Genomic DNA, 12,520 nt, shown 5'->3' with positions numbered 1-12,520 from the left:
GCGACTCGTTCGAATCGAAGCAAGGACAGGTAGGGAGGACTCACACAGGCGGAGAAGGGATAACGGGTCGAACGAGCTAACCCGAACCCCCGAGCCGCGCTTGTCCCTTTCGTCCCGTACTTCCCCCTTCCCTTCCCCGCCCCTCGCTCCACGCCAGATCATCGTGTTCCGTCTGTCCCTCTCTCTCTCTCTCTCTCTCGTTCCTCCCTTCGCCCCTCGTTCTTTTCCCTCCTGCCCTCTCTACTCCGTAAGTCATTCGTTCTCTTCCTTCTGCGCCACCACCGCCGTCGCCGTCGAGTCAAATCCTGTCTGCCATCTTTGTTTTCTCCTCACTTTCCGTCTCTCTCTCTCTCTCTCTTTCTCTCTCTTGCTTCGTTTCACGTGCGCGCGCACACGCATTTTGCTCTTTCTCTGTCCATCTCTCTTTTTCTCTTGCTTCAGGGACGGTTTAGGGGCAGCCAATTACCCGGGGCATCGGTACTTTCTACCGAGAATAAAGACGGACAATCGGATTATTACGAAAATAAAAGTGCTTAACTTCGTGACGTTCCCTCTAATCAAGGAAGTAACGATCAAACAAACGTGCCGGAGCTTGATAGCGCGCATTAATGAGCCATGTGGGCGGATAAGCGCTTTTCGCGTAAACGTAGATTCGTGAATTCGGCGTGGCCGAGGAATAAGGATCTTTTAAGCGGTTTCGTGCTACGAAATTCTTCTGTTATTTTCTTTTATCTAAATGATTTTCGAAGCGCGAGTGGAACGAAACTCTTGGAACGCTCTCTTGGGATCATAACGCAGGTGTAATTTCTCCTCGAGACGTCAAATTCTTTAAGACGAAGCTGACTTAAAACTGTGTTTTTTGTATCCAACCGAGCATGGATACTTTTACATGGAAAATATATGATTGCCATATATATACGATTTTCCAAAAAATCTACGGGATTCCTCGTTAAATTTTCGTACAATTTCGAAATAGTTTTCGTCCACAATGAGTGCCTCGTGCTTAATGCGCTTATTAGAACGTGTATATTAGATGTATAAATGCTCATCATAGTTGACAAATAAACATACAAAAATTATAAATCAAAGTATAAAATTGATGCATAGAAACATAAATCAAAATACAAAACTGAAAACATAAATGACTATCGAATTCTTATTCTACCTATCGTTTGACTATTTTGTTCCATTTAGGTTCTATCTAGGATCTGTTTTCTGTAGCTGAGCTATACTCTTTTATTTCACTCAAAGTAAAATAGATACGTATTTGATGAAAGCGAGAAAGAAAGTTCCAGTCTGGTGCAGGAATAAAAATAGCCTCCAGACATTTTTTTTTTGTCGCAACGGGTATCTCGGGACACAAAAGAATAACAGTGGCAGGCTGTTGGGGGTGAACAATGCGCTAGTTGCGTGCCTGCGTCGCCGCCATCTTGTCTTGCCGTGTCCGCGACGTTCGCGTACGGACGAGCCGTTGTTATGTCCATGCGATCATTGTCGCGCTTCTCCGAACGCTGTCACACGTTCGTACGTCGCACGTTACGCGACGTCGAGCTCGCGAGCGACGACAGTAACGTCCGTCCGTGTGACTGCGTCGGGATGTTACTAGAGAGAAAGCGATTTCCGTCGACAACCGTGCCGAAAACGGACACGGACGTGTCGTTTTCGTCATTCGGGAATCGCGTCGCGTCACCAATTTTCACGGTCGTGTGTCTTGTGCTGGTGAATTTCTTTTCCCGGCTGATATTCCGCCGACATTCAAATCGATTACTCGAATTCTTATGCCCGTATTCGTAGTCGGACCTTATGTTTAAGGCTTCCTTAAATTTACCTCCGGATGCTCTACGAATTATTTTATTGACTGCTGAACATCTAAAGATAAATTTAAATAATAAGGCCTTAAATATAAGGTCTGACTATGAATACGGATATTACTCTCTAAACTTTGGAGTGAAAATTGAGCGAGTCTTGAAAAAAAGAATGACTGATTTTTCACTCTTCAAGATTGAGATTTCACTCTTTAGAGTGACAATTTCCACTCTGAAAGTTTTAAAGAGTATGTTTATTGTTCGGGACAAAATGGAAATAATTCGTGTAACGCTGAAAATTAAACTCGACAAAATCGCAGTAATTTCGGTTGTAAATAATCATAGTAAAGGGTATTAATATAATCATATTGATATCAACAAACAACAGAATATTAATTCTGATGTTTCGCACCTCTTTGAGATTTTCAGGATTCGTAGAAATACGTCGACTTTGATATTGAAACTAGAGAAAGCGATTTCTAGGAAGCCTACGTCGAACGTTTTGTCGAAAGACGTCACGTTTGTTTCGACTGCACACACAAGATTCGTGGCCGAATAAATTCTCCGTGAATTTCTTCAACCAATGTATGGCTGTATTATTTAAATTGGCAATAAGTTGTATTATTCAAATTACCGTTATTCTGAGAATCTCGATATATAAAGATGCGCGAAAATGACCCTTACTCTCCTCATCTTACTTTGCGTACCAAATTCTGGCATCGACGCATTTCGTTATTCCGAATACCCCAACGAGTGGTATCGTACCGAAAATATAACGAGGCATTATAGTTAGCTCCATATCCGTTTCGGCCGTTAAACGCAGTATTTGCTTAGCGCAATGAAATCTACGTTCTCTATGGAATAATGCCCAAGTGTTACGTTTTTCCTCGCATTCTTTTTTTAACTAATAAAATAAAGAGACGCGAGCACACATTTCTAACAAATGATATATCTGGATATTGCGATAAGCGCATAATTATAAATATAACGTTATATCTCGTTTTTATGCTGAAGCTCTGCTTTAGATATAATTTATCGTTTAATTTCGAATATATTATACGTGCTCGAAGCTTTTGTTATTTATTCGATACCTCGTCAAAATCTTTCCCAGGCAAAAATAATCGATTTAATTGATCAACGTTAATTCGACTAATTATTAAACTAAGTTTTGCCGTTGTTATTGGATCGACGATAGAGTAATGTTTAGTCAAATTATCCTTAATCAATTTGAAGATAAACGTCGCCACGTATCCGTCACGTAATCATTGATATCTACCTTATTTACTATTATTTATTATTTATACCTATCGCAAAGAATGTGATGTCAAGTAAATACATCTGCACTTTTTACAACACGATACATGCTTATTTTATTTCTCCTATATGTCCCCACGTGTCAAAATTCAAAAGTATGTACTCGTTTACATAAACAAGTTCCTACATGTAAATATATGTCTGACGCGCCCGATGTCGCGCGTGTCATCATTCCGTTATGAATAACTTCATCGCGATAATCCGTTATCGCAGCGACAATCCACTCGTTCACTCGGCGTAATGGAACTTAGAATTGCTAACCTCGTCTATCGATAATCGAACGGACCTAAATTGGATCGTAAGAAACGGGGACACCTGGGACACGCGGCATTAGCGATACAAGCAGGCGCATTGTCGCGAGTAACGCGGCACACACGTGCTGATTGCCATGCTCCTAATACCAATACGTGCGTAGGCGTACGTCTTAATTCAGCGTGCGAGCATCGAGTCACGAAGAGAACACGATTGGCCGAAAGAGAGAGATAGCTTGATTTATCTCGTGATCTAGGATGAAATCCTTTTAAGCGTTGAGAATTCGATACAAAAATTGTAACGTTGAATGTACATATTATTACAATGGAGTTAATAAAATAAAATAAAATTTAATATAATAGTATATTTTGAGAGAGAGAGAGAGAGAGAGAGAGCACGTTTATTATCATTACAGGGTTGTGAACAAATTAAAGCAAAAATGAAATAAAGAACAAAGAAAATTGACAAAAATTAAAGAAATTAATTACAAAGAAAAAGAAAACAATATATAGGGAGAGAGAGAGAAAGAGAGAGAGAAAGCATTTTTAGGCCTTTTGGGCCAAATTCCCTCAAGCACAAAATCACAATAAAGAAAAGACAATAATTAAAAGAAAATTATACATACAATTATAATTCCAAAGACAAAATAAGATGAAATATGGTTATACATAAAGTATTAAAATATAAGTTAGAGTCCAAGAGCACATAAGTTAGAGAGAGGGGGAGAGGGGAAAAGAGCGCGACTTAACGGTTTCGCTACAATTATCTTGGGCCTTCTGCGAGACGATTGATGATAGCACTTATCGCATTAGATAAAGCTATTTCTTTGCTCGTCATTGAGGAGCTTACCCCCGCTCCTCGCGCTGCCCGAAGGGGTTACGACACGACGAGCGTGTAACGCACGGGACGAGATAAATCGGGTGCATTAGCGTTCGGTTCTCTTCGCGCCAAATAACGATAACGAAAGACGCGATAGCGGCGCGTTCTGATCGTTCAACTTTAATATCGAGCTTTGGACAGATAAATATACATTTTATCTACGTATACATGCGTGTGTCTTCGATTTTGCGCTAATCGAGCTAATTGCAATCGAGTTACATTATGTAAAATCTAACGCGGAGATAATATACCTATACGAACCGGGTGGAAATCGCGGTTCATTCGTTCGCCATTCGTTAACCGTTCGCGTTTTTGAAAGTCTCGCTTTTTCGGCTTTGTTAGGTTTTTTTAGCGGCTTTCCGCGCCGCCTAATGGCGGCGGTTCTCAGTTGCGTTTATTCAGCGCTTACGCCAAAAGCCTTTTTTTTAAAGATAAAATAAATTTGAGCTTCAGCCATCGTTATTCTTCTACATCTAAATTAAATATATGAGTCCTTTTGTTCTTATATTATTCTTGGGTTAAGTTTATTTTGTTTCGATTTTCCTTCAAATGTTCATTGAATTTCGCTAAAAAAAAAGTATATGTATGGGTGTGTTTTAATATATAGACGTATTTGAATATCACAGTATGTTGAGCTCGCGTTTCTAGAGAGATTCGCTAATTATAAACCTAATTATAAACGTGCATTCTTGCAGGGGGGGTACATTGAAGGGTTTTTTTAAATTAAGATATATAAGTAAAAAAAGTAATATAGCTCCCGCTGAAATCTCAGTGGATCTCGTTTCTATATTTCTAAGTTATATCTAGTTTCAGTTTTTTCTCACAAATATATACTAATTATCGTTTATAAAAAAAACATATATGCTGCAAATATATAACTGCAATGGATCGAAATCAGGGGGGTCCATGGATTTACCAAGCCTGTATAAATGCGGATCAATCATTTTTACGACAATTACGACTATACATCGAAAGCCTGGCGATTTGATGCGTAATGACATCTGTCGGAGCATTAATTACTAGAACGATATTGCTGGTTACCTATAATGGCTATTGTCATCTAACTGTATTATCATTTAAAAACACACATATACACATTTAGCGTACATGCGACGATTCGAAAACATTATTTCAAACGATGGCAATGCAAAAAGGAAAAGAGAAAAAAGAAAAAAAAAAGAGAAATATTTATCTTTTTTTCCTGTTGGTTATACGCTTCGTGACGCGTGGAAATCACGTTTGTATCGTCGCTTTGACTTGGCGACCAAATATTGAGCAAACAAACACTGGTGGTGTCCCGTATATTATAATATAAAGAAAAAGACCACTTTCTTACGTTGGGATATTTCATTGTTTTGGCATAAATAGTCGTTGTTTCTTCTAGACGTGCATCACTATCGAATCAGGATCCTCTTGAATTTTTCCTGATTTAATTCGGTTTATCTGCTATTTTACTATTTTGCACGTTCGCGGCGAACGAGGAACAAATATAATGGATGACAGATATCCCGAGTTCGCGGAAGATGCAGAAGAGCTGTCTGTTACGTCGTTGGATCCGAAAGAGCGCAAATTAGCGCGCCGCATCCGCATTCAATGGCGTCTAGAAGCGCTAGCTAAGTAAGAAATTCTTCTCATGCTAGCTGGCTGATTAAAATTAAAATTGAGAAACACAACAAATAAGAAATAAAAAAACCCTGAACGGTTAAACTAGCTCTTTAGTGCTTGAATAATTCAGTATGAATTTATTTATAATAAAGGTTCACAAATCTTGGTTCTCCCAATCCCTCAGAAATATTTCTTAAAAATTAAACAATCCGCTCGCAATGTATGTGATATGTTTTGCTTGGGTGATACTACGATATCGCGTAACTATATTCGCATTTTCGCGATTTAATCTCTCACTTCATAGCATTAAAGGATCGAACTTCTCCTCATTTAAAATTGTGATTATCCCTTTTACAGAAAATCTGATATTGAAGATGAAGAAATCATCGAGAAGACACTTACTGAGAGACAAATACTTGCTAGCTCGGACCTGTTGGAAAACTTGTCGTTGGAGGGCGACGAAGTGGTTAGTTTAAAAAATGTTTATTTCGACTCATAGATTTGGATCTGTGGGTTATTTATTATATATTTTCATGGTATATTATTAATATTAACAAAAGAAGACATCAAACTAATCGCTTAATTTGTGTGTAGGTGACATCAGTGAAGGTAGCGAATGACGCTAGGGAGCTACAGCGACGAAGAGAGGCGCAGGAAATCCGAAGAAAGTTGCTGAAGAAGCTCGAGGAAGATGACAAGGAATGCATGAAAAGGTACCGGAAGATCAACGAGAAGTGGTCAGGCATTCTCGCATCCAAGGATCCGTTAGACATACACGCGGAAATGGAAGCCCAAAATGCCAAGTGTCTGGAAATCTTAGAGAGGAAAGACGCCGTCATCGCGCAGTTGCGAGAAGAGTTGGAGAACGCCGATCTTAAATTCGTTAATGATCAGAAAAGTCAAAATGAGGATGTAGATTTATTAATCAATAGGATGGACAATCAAGTTAGATATACAAATAATTTTAGCAATTATATTAATACGTAACTTAATGTATTAAGGGCTCGTATATTTTATTTAGATGGACATCATGACTAAAGCTTACCGTTGCGAATTATCGCTTATTAATGACGCAATAGACTCGGAGCATAAGATACTGCTGGAAAATCTTTCGGAGAAATGGGAAGCGCTGTACAAAAAGTTACAGGAGGATAGCCTTGCGGGATTAGACAGACGAAAGGAAATAATGCAAGAGTACGAGGAAGAGATGAAAAGAGTAATGATCGAGCATCAGGAGGAATTCCGGGCGCAGAAAATTAGTTTTGAACTTGAGATACAGAAGCTTGAACAGGAGGTGGAGAACACGAAAGCGCTTTGTTTCATGAACATTGAGAAATTAGACTACAGTTATGCCGTGCTTAAGCGACGAGAGGACGAAAACGCTACAGTGAAAAATCAGCAAAAGAGAAGAATTAATAAGTCGGTATTGAATGCAAATTGAATTGTTTTATACGATTGAATACAGCGAGGCTTCGTATTCCTAGAGATCGTTAAATTAATTATGATTAACTGATAAATTGGCGTTCTTTTCAGACTTCAAGATGTTGCCAGTGGTTTAAAAAAAAATTATACAGAATTAGAAGAAAACACGAGGCTTGAAATACAGAAGTTCACCGACCAAGTTATAAAAACGCACAAGAATATCTTGGATTTGATAGAAAAGTCGAATCACTTCACAAGAATAAATGATAAGAAGTTTATGCAAATTTGGGATATGAACGAAAAAAAAGCGAATGAACTGCTTGATAAGGTACGTTAAGGTAAATATTTTAATAGTATCGATGTTAAAAATATAACGTATTTTAGATTTTAAACGCTGATAAAATTATATACGAACAACTATTGGGCGTGGAATGGAAGCCACCTGAAAAAACTTTGCTAAAAAAGGAAGATTTACCGTCTTATCGTAATGTGATGTGTGCAATAGAGGAAGGTAACGATTAATTAAACACCTTTTTAATCGATCGCATATGAAATTTTCCTGACAAGTGCGTGCTTGCGTTCTTTAAGAGAACAGATTGATCAACGAGAAAAAAATAATATGTAAATCTTACAAATCGGCGAGTACCATCGAGGAGATCAATTTAGAAAGACAATTATTAAATCGTATCATAAAGCAAATTTCGGATCGTTGTGACTATTTGATTGAAGATAAATTACTTGAGTTACTTTTACCTTACACCGCGAATGATCAGCTGGTCATACGATTAGATAATGTATTTCAGGTAAATATGCATGAAAGATATCTCATTTCATTTCGTTATAATATTGTCGTATATTATTAGGCATTAAATATCAAATCTGAGAAGGAGCTTGGCTTTCTCTTGAATTTCTTTCTGCCGTATGCATATTGTCCTATGTGTAGCGAGGATATAAGCAGATCTACCGAGGAATCTCCTTCTCTGAAAACGGAGTGAGTAAATAGTATATAATAACTAATTAAACAATGCATGTATTTTTTAAGTAATTTTGCAAGCAATATTTGAAATATTAGCATTGAACAAGCAGACGTCTGTGGAGCTACTGAGGAATTCACGAAAGACGAAGCTAAATTAATTGCCACTGTGAAAGAAGCAATCTGTGATGAACAATTATCTACTCCTAGCGACGAAATGAGCATTATAGGTACTTCATCTCGAAGTTCTTCGACTAAAACAGTACTTCCTATCGCTGAATGCACTTCAACTTCTGATGGATCTATTAGTGATATCGTTAAAGGTACGCGTACTTTTACTTCCGACTTTAATGAACGGAAATTATATGTATGTATATATATATATAAAACACAGCTAGAGAAAATTTTATATTAATAAAATTAATATTAATTTTATTCATTTTGTACAGACGATGATCAAATGCAACGACGATTATTGTGCGACAAGGGACATTTGCTTGAAATAGAAGCTACGTTTGTCAGTAGAGCATTACGAGAATTCGTAGAAAGATATCATTTTGTTAAATGGAAAGAGATGCCAGAGACATTTCAAGAAAAATTAACAGAGAAAAAGACAGTCGTATCGCGAAATATGACAGTTCAGGACATAACAGATTTTTGGAATCGATATAATGAAATTTTCCCAGCAAAAAAAGAACGACTTTGGGATGGCTTATTGATTGGACTTAATAAGTATCACGAAATATTAAAAGAACGACATAATTTGAATATTGAAGTGAAATCTTTACGAACGCAAAATGCAGAATTACGCCGTTTATTGAAAACATACACAATCCAAGTAATATCAACAAATAATATATACAAAAATCACATAATAAAAAATAGTTGAAATATTAATACTTTGCATGCTTTTTTTAGTGTAAATGTGATGGACTCCCGCAAAATGATGCACGATCTATTCATGAAGCGACTTAGGATAATACTTGTGAATACATTTGTATTCTTAAATTTCAATTAATTGTAGTTCATTAAATTTAGTATATCGTTTTTTACAACCAGAGTGAAATATAAATATACATTATATCACTATATACATAATTTTGTAACTTTTATTGGACGATGGTCTATTATTTTATCTGATGATTTGAAAGATGAACTCTACGAAAACTTTCGAATTTAATCTTAATATCATTTAATCTTAATATTAAGGAGATTACAACTCTGAATAAAAATGTTTTTTAATGATTTAAAATTTATGAAAATTAAAATTACTATTACGTATATTCACATTTAAGTTATATTTATAATAATTTATATGATCATGATTTATTAGTTAATAGAACAACATCATTTCAAACTATCTCGAAATATATGATTCAAATAAGATGTGCATTTTATGCACGTCGTGCAAATTGCATGACGTGCAAATTATGTAACTTATTGCGGATATGTAAAATTGCTAGGTACAAAGCTGAGTGACAAAGATGGTATCTGTTGCTTGGGAATCGTATTTCTTGGGTGTTTTGGTCTTCTCCAATACGGAACAAATGCTTTGGATTTATTTGGACTAAAAGATTTCCTCACTTTGTCAGCATGTTTCTCCGAATTCATATGCTGCAAATATATAAAAACGAGCGATATTAAATTTTAAATATATCATACATTGTCGTACATTCTCGACATTTCTATATAATTATATGTGGTAAATTATATATAAAAGTGTATAAAGTAACATTGTATAAAGTGAGATAAATTTTATCGTGAGATAAAATTAGATATGCACAAATATATATATAAAATTATTGTACCACGCTATATTGAGATCCAGAGTTGAAGAACTTGCTACATATATCGCATTTAAGGTAGTTACTGTTCCTGGCAACAGTCGATCAACACTATCTATATATCACAGCCGCCGAAGCGGTAATTTGTGATAATAAATCAGCTTGAACACTACATTCATGCTATAAAAAGATTGGTCATTAATGAGCGTATAATATCAAGAATATATAATTACTAAGAGTATCTCTGTAATGTGTAAAAATAAAGTGTATTTTCATGCGAAAATAATCCATTAATTGACAAACTTTTTATAGCAATATAAGGGATTGTATATAAATACCTGTAGAATATTTTTATCAGGTATAGATTTTTACATACGATTTATAGATATATATGTTTGTGTGTGTGTGCGTGTGTGTGTGTGTATGTGTATTAATGTATATTACGATTGTTTTAAAGTTTACAGAATTTTTATCAAAAAATTTTGTTTTAAAATAGGGAGTTTTTGCAATAACGTAGATCCAGATACGATGAAAGCTAAGGTCACATTATCTTCTTTCTAATAACTAATTAAGAAAAGGATAACTTTAGCGTTCTCCGTATCTGGATCTACATTATTGCAAACACTTCCTATTATAAGACAATCGCTCCTTAATTTCTTTTAAAAATTAAAATATAAATTTAGAAAAGTATACAACACACATAAATATATATACATATATATATATACAATATCATTACATGGAAATTTAATAACTCGCATTATTTGTCGTTCTTTATTTTTCATGAAATATTTTTCATATATAAAGCAGTCATTAAAAAAATAACAAAAAATATTTCTATAACATAATAATATTAATAAAAAAGTAATACATATGTAAAATTTGTACATGAGAAGGAATTAAGAGGTACAATCAAACAAACTTAGTTTATTAAATGTAACATATGCAAACAAGTCGTGACCAAACTGTTTTTCACGATAACATGTTAATAAGCAAACGAATATAATATTTTTTATCTTTCAATAATAATTAAATATTAAATAAATAATAATAAATAATAACGCAGAATAACAACAAATTTGCAATTATCACTAAGCGCTTACTAGCACTGAAATTCTACAACAATAAAAATTATGCGAATGGCAAGCAAGTTAATTCCACATAGTTAATTCAGAGAAAGAAGTGAAAAGCAAAAGTAAGCAGTAGCGTCAAGCATGCGAATGCGAACAATACTAAACTATAAACTAATACAACTGTATTTTTCTCTATTTTATCCAGGTACATGAAGCGATTAGTTTTAAGACCATATGGCAGTGTTTTTCTTACCATATAGGATTTATTATTACCTCTCATTAATTTCTTTTTATGACGGCTTCCTGCAAATACACGTTCCATATCATTTTTAATATTATCTTAATTTTACAAGTTTTATACTGAATTTATGATATATCGCAAGTAGTATGTTATATATTCATTACCATTGAGATGCGTTTGTAGTTGCTGGATTGAATTCAGGCACACGTTACATACATTGCATTTGAGTCCGTTTGTCTCTTCATCCTTGGTAAATGAGATCTTCGTTTCCTCAAGAGTTGCCATTATATTCTTAGATCTTACCTGTAATATCATTAAATAATAAAAAAACCATGTGTTCAAATCTTACGTTTGTCTCTAGTTATTACTGACCTGTTTGGCATGACGTGCACCCTGTAAATGCGTATCTAATACTGCCTGACTTGTAAAGGAAAGGTCACAGTCTTCGCATCGAACGAGAGGCTTTTTTGTGGGTAGGTTACCCATTATATTATCGACCACTGCCTTTGTTACAGGATCGTCGAGGTTTGTATTCATGACGTTCTCTGACGGTACAGCCATTTTCTCAGTCTAAAATACATTAAACGTACGTTAATCGAGGCTCTTTCGAGCGAGATCCATTCCCGTTGACTCGAAAACAGTAGAGTGTGCATTTCTGGAGTAGACGACAAAAGCGAATTATATCTCTGCGCGTATTATCTAGGAAGGGATTATTACATCTAATATACCGTATTTATCGTCGTACAAGAGACCTTATCCTAACGTAAAATTTCTTCCGGCACACACTCTGCGCGCGCGCTATCGTCGACTTGTATGTATGCCGTTTGCGCTACGATAATTATACGATATTAAATCAGTGTAACGTGGCCGTTTCGTCGGAGTATTAAATACAATTGTGCTGACATGTGATAATTACCGTTACAGTTCTGCCGTAAAGTTGATCGGTGTAAGCTGCTGTTGTGAGAATACAATTTTTTTGGTCCGTTCCAGGAATCGCCGTGTAAATATAGCGCTTTTTCAAATCACTGTTCCTTTGGACGGACAGACCGACATCAACGTGCGACCTCGTACATACAATCTCTAGCTAGTCCAGTAGCTTTTGAGAATCTTGAGAATTGCACCTATCGCGACTCTCGTCCCTCCCTTTGATACTTGATCATATGTTCATCCAT

General features: G+C 35.7%; 2 protein-coding genes and 1 pseudogene across 5 annotated transcripts; 2 read left to right on the top strand and 1 right to left on the bottom strand.

Moving 5' to 3' along the window:
* The first annotated feature begins 1,476 nt into the window (after positions 1-1,476).
* Positions 1,477-2,375, top strand: LOC108731774 (uncharacterized; annotated as a pseudogene).
* A 3,314-nt stretch (positions 2,376-5,689) lies between these two features.
* Positions 5,690-9,265, top strand: LOC108731995 (dynein regulatory complex protein 1). The gene is made up of 11 exons (XM_018462578.1): positions 5,690-5,867; positions 6,213-6,321; positions 6,450-6,800; positions 6,877-7,274; positions 7,389-7,605; positions 7,662-7,788; positions 7,866-8,080; positions 8,141-8,268; positions 8,350-8,573; positions 8,700-9,088; positions 9,169-9,265. Exons 1-11 carry the CDS (start codon positions 5,743-5,745, stop codon positions 9,223-9,225), a joined length of 2,340 nt encoding a protein of 779 aa, XP_018318080.1. The 5' UTR covers positions 5,690-5,742; the 3' UTR covers positions 9,226-9,265.
* LOC108731969 (zinc finger protein 346) lies at positions 8,223-12,520 on the bottom strand. Of its 4 annotated transcripts, none has more exons than XM_018462559.1 (5): positions 12,265-12,520; positions 11,721-11,918; positions 11,513-11,651; positions 11,381-11,410; positions 8,223-8,257 (listed from the first exon to the last, which is right to left on the bottom strand). In XM_018462559.1, the coding sequence occupies exons 2-5, from the start codon at positions 11,907-11,909 to the stop codon at positions 8,238-8,240; spliced, it is 378 nt and encodes a 125-aa protein (XP_018318061.1). In that variant the 5' UTR covers positions 11,910-11,918; positions 12,265-12,520; the 3' UTR covers positions 8,223-8,237. The 4 variants fall into 4 exon arrangements, with proteins under 4 accessions (XP_018318061.1, XP_018318069.1, XP_018318052.1 ...); XM_018462567.1 differs by lacking the exon at positions 8,223-8,257 and adding an exon at positions 10,135-10,214; XM_018462550.1 differs by lacking the exon at positions 8,223-8,257 and adding an exon at positions 12,077-12,177 and having other exon boundaries at positions 11,185-11,410.

This window comes from Mycetomoellerius zeteki, unplaced genomic scaffold (genome assembly GCF_001594055.1).
Source record: "Mycetomoellerius zeteki isolate Tzet28-1 unplaced genomic scaffold, Tzet1.0 scaffold102, whole genome shotgun sequence".
Taxonomy (NCBI): Eukaryota; Metazoa; Arthropoda; class Insecta; order Hymenoptera; family Formicidae; genus Mycetomoellerius; species Mycetomoellerius zeteki.
Note: the sequence above shows the minus strand (reverse complement) of the source record. Positions and strands in the feature narration are given on the sequence as shown.

What these genes read in the sequence shown, in the direction of transcription:
- LOC108731995 (XM_018462578.1), top strand. Translation starts at nt 5,743, where the DNA reads ATGGATGACAGATATCCCGAGTTCGCGGAAGATGCAGAAGAGCTGTCT. An exon ending in TCAATAGGATGGACAATCAA is followed by an intron (nt 6,801 to 6,876) that starts GTTAGATATACA and finishes TATTTTATTTAG; the next exon opens with ATGGACATCATGACTAAAGC. An exon ending in GATTAGATAATGTATTTCAG is followed by an intron (nt 8,081 to 8,140) that starts GTAAATATGCAT and finishes GTATATTATTAG; the next exon opens with GCATTAAATATCAAATCTGA.
- LOC108731969 (XM_018462550.1), bottom strand. Translation starts at nt 11,909, where the DNA reads ATGGCTGTACCGTCAGAGAACGTCATGAATACAAACCTCGACGATCCT. An exon ending in GTGCACGTCATGCCAAACAG is followed by an intron (nt 11,652 to 11,720) that starts GTCAGTAATAAC and finishes ATGATATTACAG; the next exon opens with GTAAGATCTAAGAATATAAT. An exon ending in ACTACAAACGCATCTCAATG is followed by an intron (nt 11,411 to 11,512) that starts GTAATGAATATA and finishes GTGTATTTGCAG; the next exon opens with GAAGCCGTCATAAAAAGAAA.